This window comes from Rhinolophus sinicus, linkage group LG04, assembly GCF_036562045.2.
Source record: "Rhinolophus sinicus isolate RSC01 linkage group LG04, ASM3656204v1, whole genome shotgun sequence".
NCBI lineage: Eukaryota > Metazoa > Chordata > Mammalia > Chiroptera > Rhinolophidae > Rhinolophus > Rhinolophus sinicus.
Genome location: NC_133754.1, coordinates 106,327,367 through 106,342,991, shown reverse-complemented (window position 1 = coordinate 106,342,991; position 15,625 = coordinate 106,327,367). Strand labels below are relative to the sequence as shown.

At 39.6% G+C, this 15,625-nt stretch overlaps 2 protein-coding genes across 8 annotated transcripts in view; one reads left to right on the top strand and one right to left on the bottom strand.

Moving 5' to 3' along the window:
- CENPP (centromere protein P) overlaps positions 1–15,625 on the bottom strand; it is a 261,592-nt gene that overhangs the window by 225,085 nt on the left and 20,882 nt on the right. The window contains exon 1 of one of the 4 annotated variants that reach the window (XR_012495646.1): positions 3,335–3,825. The exons of 1 other annotated variant lie outside the window; for it this stretch is intronic. Coding sequence is in view for 2 of the 3 variants with exons in the window: in XM_019713829.2 (XP_019569388.1) it covers positions 3,335–3,441 (107 nt within the window). In the remaining variant the exon portion in view is untranslated. Of the gene's footprint in view, positions 1–3,107; positions 3,195–3,334; positions 3,826–15,625 lie in introns of those variants that run through there. 2 more of the 4 variants (XM_019713829.2, XM_074330163.1) reach the window with 2 other exon arrangements.
- Positions 3,750–15,625, top strand: part of NOL8 (nucleolar protein 8) — a 28,174-nt gene continuing 16,298 nt past the window's right edge. The window contains exons 1-5 of one of the 4 annotated variants that reach the window (XM_074330159.1): positions 3,750–3,861; positions 5,066–5,275; positions 5,880–5,942; positions 7,551–7,629; positions 9,067–9,202. In XM_074330159.1, coding sequence (XP_074186260.1) covers positions 5,137–5,275; positions 5,880–5,942; positions 7,551–7,629; positions 9,067–9,202 — 417 coding nt within the window. In that variant the 5' untranslated portion in view covers positions 3,750–3,861; positions 5,066–5,136. Of the gene's footprint in view, positions 3,862–4,025; positions 4,100–5,065; positions 5,276–5,879; positions 5,943–7,550; positions 7,630–9,066; positions 9,203–15,625 lie in introns of those variants that run through there. The other 3 variants (XM_019713820.2, XM_074330161.1, XM_074330162.1) reach the window with 3 other exon arrangements.

Genomic DNA, 15,625 nt, shown 5'->3' with positions numbered 1-15,625 from the left:
TCACTAAGCATTAGGGAAATGCAAAACAAAAACTACAGTGAGATAACACAGAAAACAAAGTGTTGGTGAGGATGTGGAGAATCTGTAACCCTCGTGGACTATTGGTGGGGATGTAAAATGGTACAAACACTGTGAAAAACAGTATGGGATTCCTCAAAAAATTAAAAGTAGAGTTACCATATGATCCAGCAATTCCACTTCTTGGTGTATATCCAAAAGAATTGAAAGCAGGGTCTCAGAGACATGTGTACACCCATATTCATACCAGCATCATTCACAACAGCTACAACCTGGGAGCAACCCAAGCACCCATCCACAGATGAATGGGTCAGCGAAATATAATGGGATATTATTCAGCCTAAAAAAGGAAGGAACTTCTGCAATATGCTATGACATGGATGAACTCTGAGGATATTAAGCTAAGTGTAACAAGACAGTCACACAAAGACAAATATGTATGATGCCATTTACATGAGTTACCTAGGGAAGTTAAAGTCAGAGAAAGTAGAATAGTGGTTGCCAGAGGCTAAGGGGAGTGGGGAATAGGAAGTTTTTCTTTAAAGGGTATAGTTTCAGTTTCACAAGATGAAAAGAGTTATGGAGATGGATGGTAGCGATAACTGCACATTATGAATGTACGTAACATCACTGATCTGTATGCTTAAAAATGGTTAAGATGGCAAAACTTATGGTATTTCACCACAATAAAAAAAAACATATTGGATACATAGGTCCCAATCTTCCTTCTCCTTCCTCCTTTCACCAAAGTGAAAAGAAACTTCACATTAAAACTGAATACCCAGAACTAACTTAATGTCTTCCACAATTTGGACTCTTGCGATTTTTCCAACTTGATCACTGAGGAAGCTCAGATTATCTTAATAGTCTACATACTATCTCGGGCTAATAATAACATCTTGTGGCTAGTAGAAAAATAATTTTTCCCCACAATATGATACAGCACTTCTCAAATTTTCAAAGGTACATAAAATAGTGTGGCAGTCTTGATAAAGTGCAGATTCTGACTTAGTAGTTCAGGGTGAGGCTGAAATCTGTATTTCTATCCAACTCCCAAGAGATGCTAATGCTTCCACTCCGTGGGGCACCCGTGGAGTACCTGAGGAGGTACATATTTGTTCCCATTCACCTGCTTCCCTCCCTCTTTTTACCAGTCACTACTTCCTGTACGTCAAGATCCCATCCAACACGCATGCAAACATTTTCTTTAGAACTCCTCCTCATTTTCTACCAAGTCTTGTCCAGTCAGCTCAGGAAAATCTCATTCTCTCTGCACCTATGTCAAATTAGTCTTGACTGAAAAAAAAGGAAGATAGTCTCTGCTTTCAAGCAGCCTGCAAGTTTGAGACGATATGCACATAACTGTTCTAGGCCCTTTTTCTTCTTTTTGTTCAGTTAAGCAGTTTCTGAGCTTTTAAGTTACTCTTGGGTTCTGTGTAGAACACCCCTGGAAGCTGTTAGAATGAGTTTCGTGTGAGCATCAGTAACTCCATTTTGGACATGCACAAAGAACTTAGCAGACAACGCCCAGGAAGCCACTGCCCAGTTGCCCTGGTAATTGGGTGTAACCAGTTACACCCCGAAGGTCTGCTACTGAAGATATGTCAGGGTCACTGACTAGCTGCCCTGATAAGGTGATGTCAGGAAGGCACTCAGAACTGCGTAAGAACTAAGGACTTTTGCAGCTCAGAGAGCCAGTCCCAACTGAGTGGCTCATGCTGCTCCTCTGCTCCAAAAACCTGCTTGTTCCAGCAGACTCAGATTGAACCTCTGCCAGACCAACCTCCCGGACCAGCCACCCCCTCCACCAGGATGCTGATTCACCAGAGTCCTGGGACTGGTTCGTTACTCTATTCTACCCAATTATTGGATTACTGTGCCTGCTTTACTGAGTGGTGCATGGATGATTGATGTCTGAGTAAAGAGCATACTGAAAGGCATTTAAGGTCTTGCGTGCTCTGTTCTTCGCTCGTGCCACGGCTACCGCGGAGGCCTCAGTCAGTGCCAGGTAGATCCTGGGGGGTCTGAGATCTTGGGGGTTAGTCCCCCTGAATTGCAGGAAGAGACTGCAGTGCAGACTGTGAGCCTAGCAGTCGTTCTTGACATGCTCCAATCCAGCTCTGACTCTTTTTCTGAGAACTTGAGGAAGCAACTTCTCTGGGTCTCAGGTTCCTTAACTTTAAGACGGGGTTAACAACAGCACTGTCACACGGGGTGTCATGCGGGGTCTCAGCTCCCGCTCCCCACATAAGAACGCAGGACATGGTGAGACCAAAAAGGAACACCCACGGAGCCACAGGTAGGAGAGTCATACCACTATCGTCTCGCTGGTGGCTGGGTTGGAGACACAGGAAGCAGGAGCCACACGATCCGCAATCCACACTCAGCCCTAGCTAGCCCCAATTTGCTGCTAGCATAGCCACGGCAGTTATATTAGTGGTCAATGGCCCACTAGTCACAGCTGACGGCCAACTAGCCACAGCTGATGGCCATTCAATCACAGTTGATGGCCATTTACTACCCGAGCCAGCACCTTTCCACGTGCGTCTGAGAACCTGGAAACTGCACTCCTGGCTGTCCCCACAAGCACCTACCTCAAAAGATTGTCATAGGCACTAAAAGAGATGCTGCACATAAAGACCTCTGCATCCAGATAGACTATTACTACATAGTAACGAAGACATTATTAAGATGCCATCACTCTGTGGCAAACAGCACTCTCCACTTATCTCTGCTTATTAGTGCATAACGGCTGTTTTCCTTTAGGCAGGGAGTTCCCCTACTTTCTTTACAGCGTGGTTCCCCAGCTGCAGGCATTTGACAACCACCTGCCTGACGTTTACAAAATTCTCCTGCAGACTATATTAGTTATTTTTATTTACATCAACTTACTTTTTTACCTAAATTACTTCTCAAAGGAAATTTTATATCACTAGCATAAAGGAAAAATCATTATCACTTGCCATAGGTAACCCATAAAAACAAATACCGTGAAACCAGACTTATTAAATCCCAACTAGATACAGCTCCCCATCAAAGACAAGCTAATTAAGGAGATAAGCAAGGCTTTCGCCTTGATAGTTACCCACAAGAGAAAGAACGTAAAAGAAAACCACTTTCCCATGACTGCGATTGAATCTGTTCATACACGTCAAGGCGCTTGCAACCCGGCCGATCGCCGACTCATGCCACGCCCAGTTAAAAAATATGTGTTCCCACCCACGTTTGGTGCTTGGGAAATGTCTGCAGGGAGATCCGGAACGCCCAAGAGGAGAGACCTTCGCTCGCCCCACCCGGCCAAAGGAGGGCCACGTACTGGACACTGGCGGCGTCTCCCCGGGGCGCCGGCGGCTCCTCGCACGCCGGCCTCAAGGCCGCAATCTCGGCTTCCAGGGCGCGGACCTCCGCCAGCTCAGAATCCATGGCGCGACGTTGACAGGAGGCGGCCTGATAGACGCGCGCCTCACCCAGCGCTTCAAACCTCCCGCGCTCCAGGCGTGGACCATCCCAGGAGCTCCACGGAGGAGGCGAGGGAGTATACGCGACTTTCGTGAGTACAGCCCGAGCTCTCACATTATCCCGGGCTCGTTGCAGTCCCTGGACACATTGCCACACCTGTCCCCAGCAGTCACTACACTTCGAGAGAGTTCGTTCGCTTCAAGCCGAAGCACAAGCGCACGGCCGTCCACCCCACGCTGATCAAGGTTTGGAACAACCCGGATTTGTACGTCACTAAAGAGGAGGTTCCCGGCTATGTGAAGGGGAGCGCCGTTATTTATCTTCCCCTCTCTCTCTTCCGGCAGCCTAGTCCAGGAGTGGATAAACGCAAGGCGATAACCTTAAGTATGAATTATGGAATTTTGGTTTCGGTCTTTTGAAGATGTTGAGGGCAGGGGGCGGAGGCATGGTGGCATCCAAGAGGACAGGGAACTAACTAAAGAGCACTCAGGAACTGAATATGGTAACGGAACCTTAGGGGGATGGGTTGGAAATCGAGTAGGAAGGAAGAGAGATTGCGCCTGTTGGGACACGTGACTAGAAGTTAGGGGCCTAAGCGGTGTTGGGTGTGGAAGAAGACTTGGTAAGGAGTGTGTTTGGACGTGGGAAATGACCGAGCCATTTGGTCCACCCTTTCCCTTCTCGTCTTTGGGTCTTCAGGAGGATGAAGGCGGGCGTCTGTAGGTTAGGGGCGGAGGCGTCTACCTGGAAGATGTAGGCCGTGGCTCTCGCCCGAAACACGAGCCACGCTTCGGGCTTCTGGGCACAGTTTTGGGGTCATGAATGGGAGAAGGCTGTCTGCTCTTGGGGAAGGACAGGGTGTGGGAGATGAGCGCCTTCCTGGTACTAAGCTTGGAGGGTCTCGTAATGGGCCTCAATCTTAGTACTTCTGGAAGAGTTTTCATGAGTCCCTTCTAATCCAACAACCTTCCTAGTATAGTGCTAAAATTTATAGGTTCTGAAATTTGACTTGGTTTGTAATTCTGGCTTCACCACTAATTCTCTGAATGGCATTTGGAAAGTGACTTAACCTCTCCTCACATAGTGAAAAACAAAACAAGTCTGTATTGGCTATATCAGTTTCTCTCTTTGCCTGGACAGCATTTTGCAGATGCTTCTCTTGTGACAAAGTATTGTAACTGCATTATTTGTTTACTTCTCACGTGACTGAGGAGCTCCCAGATGGAGCTGTCTTTTTAACCTTTAGCATATTAACCTGCCACATCTCATTTCTGTCAGCGTTTGTTACAGTGAATACATGAATGTATAAATGAACAAAGAAAAAACACCTAACAACGCGGATAAGTAAATGAGGAGGGGTGGACACCTATAATACTGTGCTTATTTGAGGGAAAGCATCTGCCTGTATATGTGTGTATGTGTGTGCAGAGGTGCTGTTCCAAGGTGTGTTCGTGGAGAAAGTAGATGTAGGACTTGACCAGAATCTCCAGGGATAAAATTTAGAAATAATAAGTGAAAGTTCAGGCAACCAATTTAGCATAGAAGTTTCAAGGAAAGGAGTTGGGTTTTTTGTTTGTTTGTTTTTTAGGTTTGAGACGAACGAAGAGAAAGAACTCTTCTCTGTAAATAGAAAATTTACTGAGTGTGTGCCCAGTCTTCATGAAAACCAACAGAGAAACAAAGCGCCTTTTCGTGGGTGGACTTGGCCAGAACGTTTCTGAGGCAGACCTACAAAATCAGTTCAGCAGATTTGGAGAAGTTTCTGATGTGGAGATCATCACTCGGAAAGATGACCAAGGTAAACTTGTAGTCCCTCATGGGTAGTTAAAGGCAAATCCAAAGTAAACTTATAGTCCTTCATGGGTAGTTAAAGTCAGTTATCACAAAATAAAGGACCCCCACAGATGAATGTTAACCCTGAACACTAAAGTGATGTGCATCTCATTGTAGGATGCTGTCTGATGTACACCACCCCATGCCCTGGAGGTGTTACTTATGATGCGCAACCTGCCCAGAATTATATTTCTGAAATAAAAAAAATGCAAAATTCTAAAGCATCCAATTTCAGAAATGTAACTTTCAGTTTTCAGAGCTAACATTCTAATATTCATTAAATGCCCTATTAAGTAGACTATCACTAACTCATAATCAAAATGTTACCTTAACTGACCACTTGACATTTTTTTGTTACTCATTTTCTTTTGGAATATTTTAATAATCACACTTAGAAAAAAGGCAATCCTTGTGTCCAGTGAAAAATAAACAAGGTTTTTCTTTGAAAGAGTAAGTTTTCAAGAGTTCATCTTTTAAATTTAGAAACTTAATCATTTTTACGTTGGTCTCTGGATAAAAATTTAAATAAATTTATTTATTTATTTATTTATTTATTTATTTATTTTTAGGAAACCCACAGAAAGTCTTTGCATATATCAACATCAGAGTAGCAGAAACAGACCTGAAAAAATGTAAGGTCATATTTTTTTTATACTGTTTGCCAATTTATGTCACTGTGTAACTTGAAATAACTTTGTTCTAAATCTAAACCATAACAGCCACTTTTAAATCATCCAGAGAGACAACCATGATCAAGAGATTTCCAGTATCCTACAGTTCAGCAGGTTTAGTTTTCATACCAGTTGGTGTTAGCAAACCTGTGGTAACACATCACTAATGGGTTTGCTCAAAAATGGTATTTTCAAATGTTTTGGACAAGAGACAAAACCTTCATAGAAATTGTCTGTTACACATATTCCACTGGATAGTATAGCCTCCTTCCCAATGTGTCCATTTCTTGGGTAGCTAATTTTCTTGTCATTAAATGCTGTTAGGAGAGGGCTCGCTTTAACGTATGTCCTTATATGACCATGTTCTGGAAATTATGAAATCTGTCAATAAATTTAGTAAAGATGAGGGCAAACGGTGGTCTTTATTGAAGAAGAAAGGGGAGATAATCCATACTGCCACTGATGCAGTAATGTATTCTAGTTATTTGGAGGCTGAAAAGTCAAGAGATACTGAAAAGGGAACATGCTAATAGAGAAAGGCGGCCATCGGCCTTGCATTTCAATTGTAAAAAAAAAGAAATTGATTTATTCTATTGTCCAGTGAGGAAACAGATATGACAAATAAATTGTAGTTAAGAACGCACCAGCTCTGGCATGTGAACTGTGGCAAGTTATTTAAACTTCTAGGCCCCACTTTGCTTATTTGATGTATGACAAAGATACCACTTGCACCATAATATTACTGTGAAGATTAAATTGAACAGTACCTTTCTATTTAAAATAGTACCTACCAATGAAAACTTCTTTCTGTTAGTGGTTATTATAAGGAAGCTGGTAGCAGATACTGATAAACATCAACTACTGGGGCATAGCAGTTCAAACACAGTTTAGTCACTTGCAGCTAATTTGTTTGGAAGTTGCGCAGTGATAACTAGTATTAAGTGATAAATAAAAGTGAGGTACTACGGGATTCCAAAGTGTCCTGGTTCCCTTAGAAAAATTACATTAATACTTTATAATTTTAGTGTGGGACATAACAATGAAATGTTAAGGAAATATCAGTCATTCAGCAGAGGTTTCTGAAATTACTTTATAAACAAATGACGAATTTTGCTTTATAGGTTATACCTTTGCTTCATTATACCATGTTTCCCTGAAAATAAGACCTAGCCGGACCATCAGCTCTACTGCGTCTTTTGGAGCAAAAATTAATATCAGACCAGGTAAGACCCGGTCTGATATTAATTTTTGCTCCTTGTGCTCGCTTCGGCAGCACATATACTAAATTTTTTGCCCCAAAAGACGCATTAAAGCTGATGGTCCGGCTAGGTCTTATTTTCAGGGAAACATGGTAGTAATACAGGGAATATAAAGATTCTGATAAGTGATCAGGATGACACTGGGACCTAGGACTTCTCACTCCAGGTCTCAAGTTCTTCATTCTGTTTCCTCTGTATCTCCTTGTGATTAACAAATTACTTTCTTTGGTACTAAATAATTAGAAAAAGCACATGCTGAAATGTATTTTGGCATTGCCATGTACTTGGGTAATAATTCTTTATTTTACAGGTATGTCTGTTCTAAATAAAACAAAATGGAAAGGTGGAACACTACAAATTCAGCTAGCAAAAGAAAGTTTTTTGCACAGGTAAGATTTGCTATACATGAATTTAAACACTATTTATATTGTAAGTGGTTTCATATATTCACTTAATTAATTTGAAACTATTGAGTAATATATTGTGGTATTAGCCAATTCAACATGACAAGTAGAGCTAAAATGCCTCTCAGCTGTGACTCCTCACAACCCAACCCCACCAAAAACAATAATGCAATGTATTTACATAATGTAATGTTCTTAGCCTTAAAAATTGATGCCTATTTCATCTTTTTTGACACAATCTTTTGTGGTGATGTAGGTCTTTCCCCCTTTTCATATTGACTGTTTAGTAACGTTTGGGAAAATAGCTATACTACAGTGTAGTTGGCCATCCCCCACTGATGAACATTTAGGCTGTTTCCATGTCTTCATGATAATAGATGGCCCTTGAGGATGGCTTCTCCATTGTGCAAGGTTTTCTCTGGAGTTGACATCAGCAAGGGGGCGAGTGCTGTGTCATGGGGTTATATACATTTAGAAGTTTAACAGATACTACCAAGTTGCTTGTGTTGTTTTTGACTATTAATGCTAGTGTCATACAAAAGTATGAAATAACAGGAAGTGCCTGTATGGTAAACATAAGATTCATTAGGCAAGTGACTTAAGAACAAAAGGTTGTAACAACTATTAGAGCATTTTAAGACCCTAATGGTATTCTCAGGGAGGGAAGATTATGTAAGTTTGGGAACTTTCAAAACAGAAAGCATTTTAAGAATGTACAGATGGAGCATCCAGGATCATTGATAAGATTGTTCTAGACCAAGGCATTGGTACAAGGAAAAATAAAATCTAAGGCAAGTGGGAAGCAGCCACTGGAGGCGTGTTTTGAGGGAGGGGTCTGGTGAGAAAGGTGAGGATCTGATTTTGTTCTTCAGTTGGAAACCTCTGAACAGGGTAGTCAGGAGACTTTCATTCAGCAGCATTTGAGTGCCTACTGTGTGCAGGAACTGGGACCCCAGTCCAGAGAAGGGTGAGAATACAGTGCTACCGCCATGAGGTATCCACAGGTGTGCCTGAGGAGAAGAAATCTGACAGGCATTCTGGAAGATAGAGTGTAAAGGAGACAGACCAGAGGCAGAGAAGCCAGCGAGAATTGTTCAGCACAGTTGTACAGGCCTAAAGAAGGTGGTGGAGTTTGAATCAAAAGGTTGACATGGCACTCTGCATTTTCTTCATTATGAGTATAGACATAGTCAAGACTTGGCAGATTGGGCTCTGAAGACACCTCCTCCTCATGAGGAGAACTGAAGGCATCGAGAAGGGACAAAATGCCAAAAGTACACAAGTTGAAGGGGAAAGTTGAGAGACGCTAAATGACGACTGTAAAGTTAAACAGCATTATAGTGTTAAAAGCAAAACAAAAGCACCGTTAATAGTGTGGTTAGTTATTTTAACTCTTGTATTTATATTTTCTCTTTGATTCAGATTGGCACAAGAGAGACAAGAAGCCAGAGTAAAGAAAGAAAAATCAACAATAGGCAACCCCAAATTGTTAGAAAAGATGGGAGTGGTGGATTTCCATGTGAAAGCTGTGCCAGGGACAGAAGTACCAGGGCACAAAGTGAGTCTCCTCTGGCAACCTGACTAGGCGAGGAACCGACTCCTAAGACCACGTGACTGGGTGTCTTGTCTAAAGCAGTTGCTTTTTAACACAGATAGTGCTTTATGGTTTTTAAAGTGCATTTACAACTCTTGGGTAAGCACTGTTCACCCCATTTTACAGAGAGAAAAACCAAAACTGAAATAGAGGTGGGTCTCCCAAGGGAACTAGGTGGTGAGGAAGTCAGGGAGTACCCAGGTTTGCCTTTTTAACATCTGGTATTTTGTTTTGGGTTTTCATGAAGTTTATTGGGGTGACATTGGTTAATAACATTGTATGTTTCAAGTGTACATTTCTATAATACATCATCTGTACATTGCACTGCGTGCTCACCACCCAAAGTCTAGTCTCCCTCCATTCCCATATTGGACCCCGTTTACCCTCTTCATCCTCCCCCAAACCCCCTTACCCTTCGGTAGCCTTCATACTGTTTGTGTCTATGAGTTCGTTTCTTTGTTTTGTTTGTTAATTTGTTGGCTTTCAGTTTTACATCCCACATGTGAGTGAAGTCATATGGTTCTTGTCCTTTTCCATCTGACTTATTTCGCATAACATGATAATCTCAAGATCTGGCAAATGGCAGTATTTCATCTTTTCTTATGGCTTAGCAGTATTCCCTCATTTGTATGTACCACATCTTTATGCAGTCGTCCATCAAAGGACACTTAGATTGTTACTGTATCTTGGCTACCATGAATAATGCTGCAATGAACATAGGGGTAATTATATTTTTACCAACATATGTTTTTAAATTTTTGGGGTAGATACCCAGAAGAGGGATTGTTGGGTCATAAGATACTTCTATTCATAATTTTTCGAGGAACCTCCATACTGTTTTCCATAGTGGCTGTACCAAATTACATTCCCACCAGCAATGTATGAGGGTTCCTTCTTCTCCACAGACTCTCCAACACTTGTTATTTCTTGTCTTGTTGATAATAGCCATTCTAACAGGTGTGGGGTGGTATCTCATTGTGGTTTTGATTTGTATTTCCCTAATGCCATGCTTCCCCGAAAATAAGACCTAGCCGGACAATCAGCTCTAATGCATCTTTTGGAGCAAAAATGTGTGTGTGTGTGACCTTACTATAAGACCTTATAGTAAAATAAGAGCGGGTCTTATATAACATAAGACCTGGTCTTATATTAATTTTTGCTCCAAAACACACATTAGATCTAGTTGTCCGGCTAGGTCTTATTTTGGGGGAAACATGGTAGCTAGTGAAGCAGAGCATCTTTTCATATGCTATCTGTTGGCCATTTATATGTCTCCTTGGTAGAAGTGTCAGTTCAGGTCCTCTGCCCATTTTTTAATTGGATTGTTTGGTTTTTTTGTTGAGTTGCATGAGTTATTTATATATTTTGGACATTATCCCCTTTTGGGAGGTATTGTTTGCAATTATCTTCTCCCATTCTGTAGGTTGCCTCTTTGTTTTGTGGATGGTTTCTTTTGCTGTACAGAAGCTTTTTAGTTTGATACAGTCCCATTTATTATTGCTTTTATTTCCCTTGCCTTTGGGGTCAAGTTCTTAAAAGTCTCTTTAAGACCAAGATCCATAAGTTTAGTACCTTTGTGTTTTTTTGTATGTATTTTATTGTTTCAGGTCTCATATTAAGTCTTTGATTCATTTTGAGTTGCATATGGTGTCGAATAGCAGTCTAGTTTCACACATGGTTTTCCAATTCTTTCGCACATGGCTTTCCAATTTCCCAGCGCCATTTACTACCAAAGAGGCTTTTCTTTCTTCATTGCATATTTTTGGCTCCTTTGTCGAAAATTAGTTGCCCATATACTTGGGGGTTTCCTTCTGTACTCTCAGTTCTGTTCCATTGGTCTGTGTATCTCTTTTTTTTTTTTTTTCTTTTTTTCCGAAACCATGCTGTGTTGATTATTGTCGCTTTGTAGTATTTGAAGTTAAGGAATGTGATACCTCCAGCCTTGTTCTTCTTTCTCAGAATTGCTTTGGCTTTTCTGGGTCTTTTGTGATTGCATACAAACCTGATGATTTTTTGTTCCATTTCTTTAAAAAATGCCATTATTTTTATGGGAATTGCATTAAATCTGAATATTGCTTTGGGTAATACGGCCATTTTACTATGTTGATTCTTCCAATCCATGAACATGAAATGTTTTCTCATTTCTTTGTGTCTTCAGTTTCGTTGAAAAATGTCTAGTAGTTTTCAGTGTATAAGTCCTTCAGATCCTTTGTTAAATTTATTCCTAGATATTTTATTCTTTTTGTTGCAATTGCAAAAGGAATTTGTTCGTTTCTTTTTCTGAAATGTCATGTTGGTATATAGGAACACAATGGATTTTTGTACATTGATTTTGAATCTTGCAACTTTACTGTATTTGTTTATTTTTCTAATCGTTTTTTGGTGGCATCTTTGGGATTTTCTATATAAAGAATCATGTCATCTACGAAAAGTGACAATTTAACTTCTTCATCCCCAATTTGGATGCTTTTTATTTATTTATTTTGCCTTATTGTTCTGGGTTGGGACTTTCAATACTTTGTTAAATAACAGTGGTGAGAGAGGGCGTTTTGTGTTGTTCCTGATCTTCGAAGAAAAGCTTTCGGTTTTTCCCCATTGAATATGATATTAGCTGAGGGTTTGTCATATGTGGCCTTTATTATGTTGAGGTACTTTCCTTCTATACCCATTTTATTGAGTGTTTTAATCATAAATGGATGTTGTTTCTTGTCAAATGCTTTTTCTGCATCTATTGATATCATATAATTTTTATTTTTTATTTTGTTTATGTGCTGCATCACATTGGTCGATTTGTGTATGTTGAACCATGCTTGTACCCCTGGATTGAACTCCAATTGATCATGATGTATAATCTTTTTCATGTATTGTTGTATTCTATTTGCTAGTCTTTTGTTTAGGATTTTTGCACCTATATTCATCAGAGATATTGGTCTATAATTTTCTTTTTTTGTGTTGTCCTTGCCAGATTTGGGTATCAGGGTAATTTTGCCCTCATAAAATTAGTTAGGAAGTACTGTCTCTTCAATTTTTCGGAAGAGCTTGAGAGGATAGGTATTAAATCTTTGAATGTTTAGTAAAATTCACAAGTGAAGCCATGTGGTCCTGGACTTTTAATTTTGGGGAGGTTTTTGAGGACTGTTTCAATTTCATTACTGTTGATTAGTCTATTTAAATTTTCCAGTTTTTCATGATTCAATCTAGGCAGTTTACAAATTTCTATGAACTTTTCCATTTTTTCTAGGTTGTTTAATTTGGTGGTGTATAGCCTTTCATAGTATTCTTTTATAGCCCTTTGTTTTTCTGTGCTGTCCTTTGTAACCTCTCCTCTTTCATTTCTGATTTTGTTTGTGTCTTTTCTCTTTTTTTCCTGGCCAGAGGTTTGTCAAGTTTTTATCTTTTCAATGAACCAGCTCTTTGTTGCATTAATTTTTTCTGTTGTCTTTTTGTTCTCTATTTCATTTAATTCTGCTCTAATTTTTATTATTTCCTACCGTCTACTAACTTTGTGCTTCATTTATTCTTTTCTAGTTCTTTAAGGTGAAATGTTAGGTTATTTATTTGACATTTTTCTTGTTCTTTGAAGTAAGCCTATAATGACATAAGCATCCCTCTTATTACTGCTTTTGCTGTATCCCCAAAATTTTATATGCTGTATTGTTATTCTCATTCGTCTGTATGTATCTTGATCTCTTTTATTTCTTCTTTGACACAGTCATTGTTTAGTAGCATGTTGTTTAATCTCTACACATTTGCGGTTTTTCCTGCTTTTTGCAGTTGGTTTCCAATTTCAAAGCATTGTCATCAGAGAATGTGTTTGATATGATTTCAGGCTTAAATTTGTTGAGGCTAGTTTTGTATCCCAACATATGGCCTATCCTTGAAAATGTATCATGTGCACTAGAGAACAATGTATGTTACAATGTTCTGGGGTGAAACTGTAAATATCAATTATGTTCATTTGGAATAATGTGTCATTTAAGACCAGTATTTCCTTATTAATTTGGTGTTTGGATGATCTGTCTATAGCTGTCAATGGAGTATTTAGGTCCCCTGCTATATAATTGTGTTTTTGTCAGTATCTCCTTTTAGTTTTGTTAGTAGTTGCTTTACATATTTTGGTGCTCCCTGGTTGGGTGCATATATATTTAAGAAGTTATGTCATGTTGATGTATTGTCTCTTTTATTGTAAAATGTTCATATTTGTCTTTTGTTACCTTTCTGTCTTGAAATCTATTTTGTCAGATTTAAGTACAGCTGCACCCACTTTTCTCTGCAATTTGATTGGAGTATTATTTTCCACCCCTTCACTTTGAGGCAGTGTTTGTCCTTGCAGCTGAGATGTATCTCCCTGAAGGGAACATATAGTTGGGTTTTGTTTTTTTGACCCATCCTGCCTTTTTATTGGTGAGTTCAGTCCATTTACATTTAGGGTGAGTATTGATAGATGAGGATTTTCTGATGCCATTCTATCTTTTGTTTTCTAGTAGCTCTGTGTCTCCATTGTTTCATTTCTTTTGTGTTTCAGTTATATTAGTTCGGTGATATTCTCTAATAGTTTTCTCCATTTCTTCTTTTTTTATTTTATGTATCTCAGGTCTTGATTTTTCTTTTATAGTTATTATTAGGTTTATGCAAAAGACAGTTTCATGTATGCAGTACTTTCTCTTCTGATTGTAGCTTATCTCCATTGTCCTGAGCAAGTTCAGTCCTTTACCCTCTCCTCTCTTATATTTTTGTGTCACAAATTATCCCTTTTTACGCTGTGAGTTCATTTCCAAATTGCAGGAGCTGTTGTCTTCTTTTTTAATGTTTTTACCTCCTTTAACCTTTATATTTAAGTGTTTAATACCGTTCTGAAAAAGGGTTGCAATTTCCTGTCTGTTAGTGAACTCACATTTTTGTATCCCTTTGTCTTTTTCTTTCAGGTAGAAGAGCACCTTTTAACATTTGTTTTATGTAATACAGGTATTATGGTAAATTTCGTCAGCTGCTTTTTGTCTAAAAAAGCCTTTATTTCTCCTTCATATCTAAAGGATAACTTTGATGGATAAATTGTTCTTCTCTGTTGATTTCTCTCTTTCAATATTTTGAATATTTGATTCCACTCTCCTAGCTGGTAGGATTTCTGCTGAAAAATCCGATGATGATCTAATGGGGGTTTGTAGGTTACTGTCTTCTTTTCCCTGGCTGCCTTGAAAACTCTTTCCTTGTCATTAATTTTTGACAGTTTTACTATGATGTGCCCTGGAAAAGGCCTTTTGGGATTGAGATAATCAGGTTTTCTGTTAGCTTTTTGGGTTTGAGAATCTAGTTCTTTCCATGGAGTTGGGAAGTTCTCAACTATTTGTTTGAATAGGCTCTCTGTGCCCTTCTCCTGCTCTTCTCCTTCTGGTATACCCATTATTATATTGCTCTTTCGAATAGATCACATGGTTCTCATTCAGTTCTTTCATGTTTTTTATTTTCAATTCTCTTGCTCTTTCCACCTAGTCATTTCTAGATTTCTATCTTCTGTGTCACTGATTCTTTCATCCATCTGGTCTGCTCTATTTCCTAAGTTCGCTAGTTCATTCTTCATCTCACTTACTGAGTTCTTCACCTCCAGAATTTCTGGATTTTTGTTTGTGTTTTTTTTTTATACTTTCACTCTCTTTGGTGAAGTACTCCTTTTGTTCATTGATTTTATTTCTGACTTTCTTGAATTGCTTTTCTCAGTTTTTCTGTATATCATTAAGTTTTTGCAGAACGTAGTCTTGAATTTTAGGTCATTTAAATCATCGTCTTCTGTGCCTTTAAGTTTATTTTCTGGATATTTTTCATTTTGTTTCTGAGCTCCCTTGTTACCTTGATTATTCATTGTGCTTGTGAATTATTTCTCTGCCTGGGCATTTGTGGGAAGGAAATCTGTTTTAAGTATATGACTCCTGTTTATCAGGTTGATAGTTGTCTCTTTTTTTTCCCAGTAGGTGGCAGTGAAGTACACTTTTTTTGTTTTCTCTTACCTGCACTCCTAGAGCTTTCAGGATCTCTGTGTGTTGGTGTTGCCTCAGCCATTGAAAACACCCCATGATCCCCAAGGAGGTTGCCATCCTTTTTCTAACTCCGTCGCCTTTGTTGTAGGGTACCACTTCCATGGTGATATGTGGCAGGCTATGGGTCTCCTGGTCTGTGTTCCCGGCATCACTTTCCTGCATCCAGAAGCCACCAGCCACACTACTCTGCCTCGGGTGTCTCAGCTGCCTCTACCAGGCTCTGCTGTAATGGTAGATGCGTCCCTAGGATGCATTTGTGTGTTGAGCAGGGAATCCTTTATTGAATTACAGCTGTCCAACTTGTAATTTCAGGGGGAGACCTGGACGTCCTACATGCCACCATGCTGCTGACATC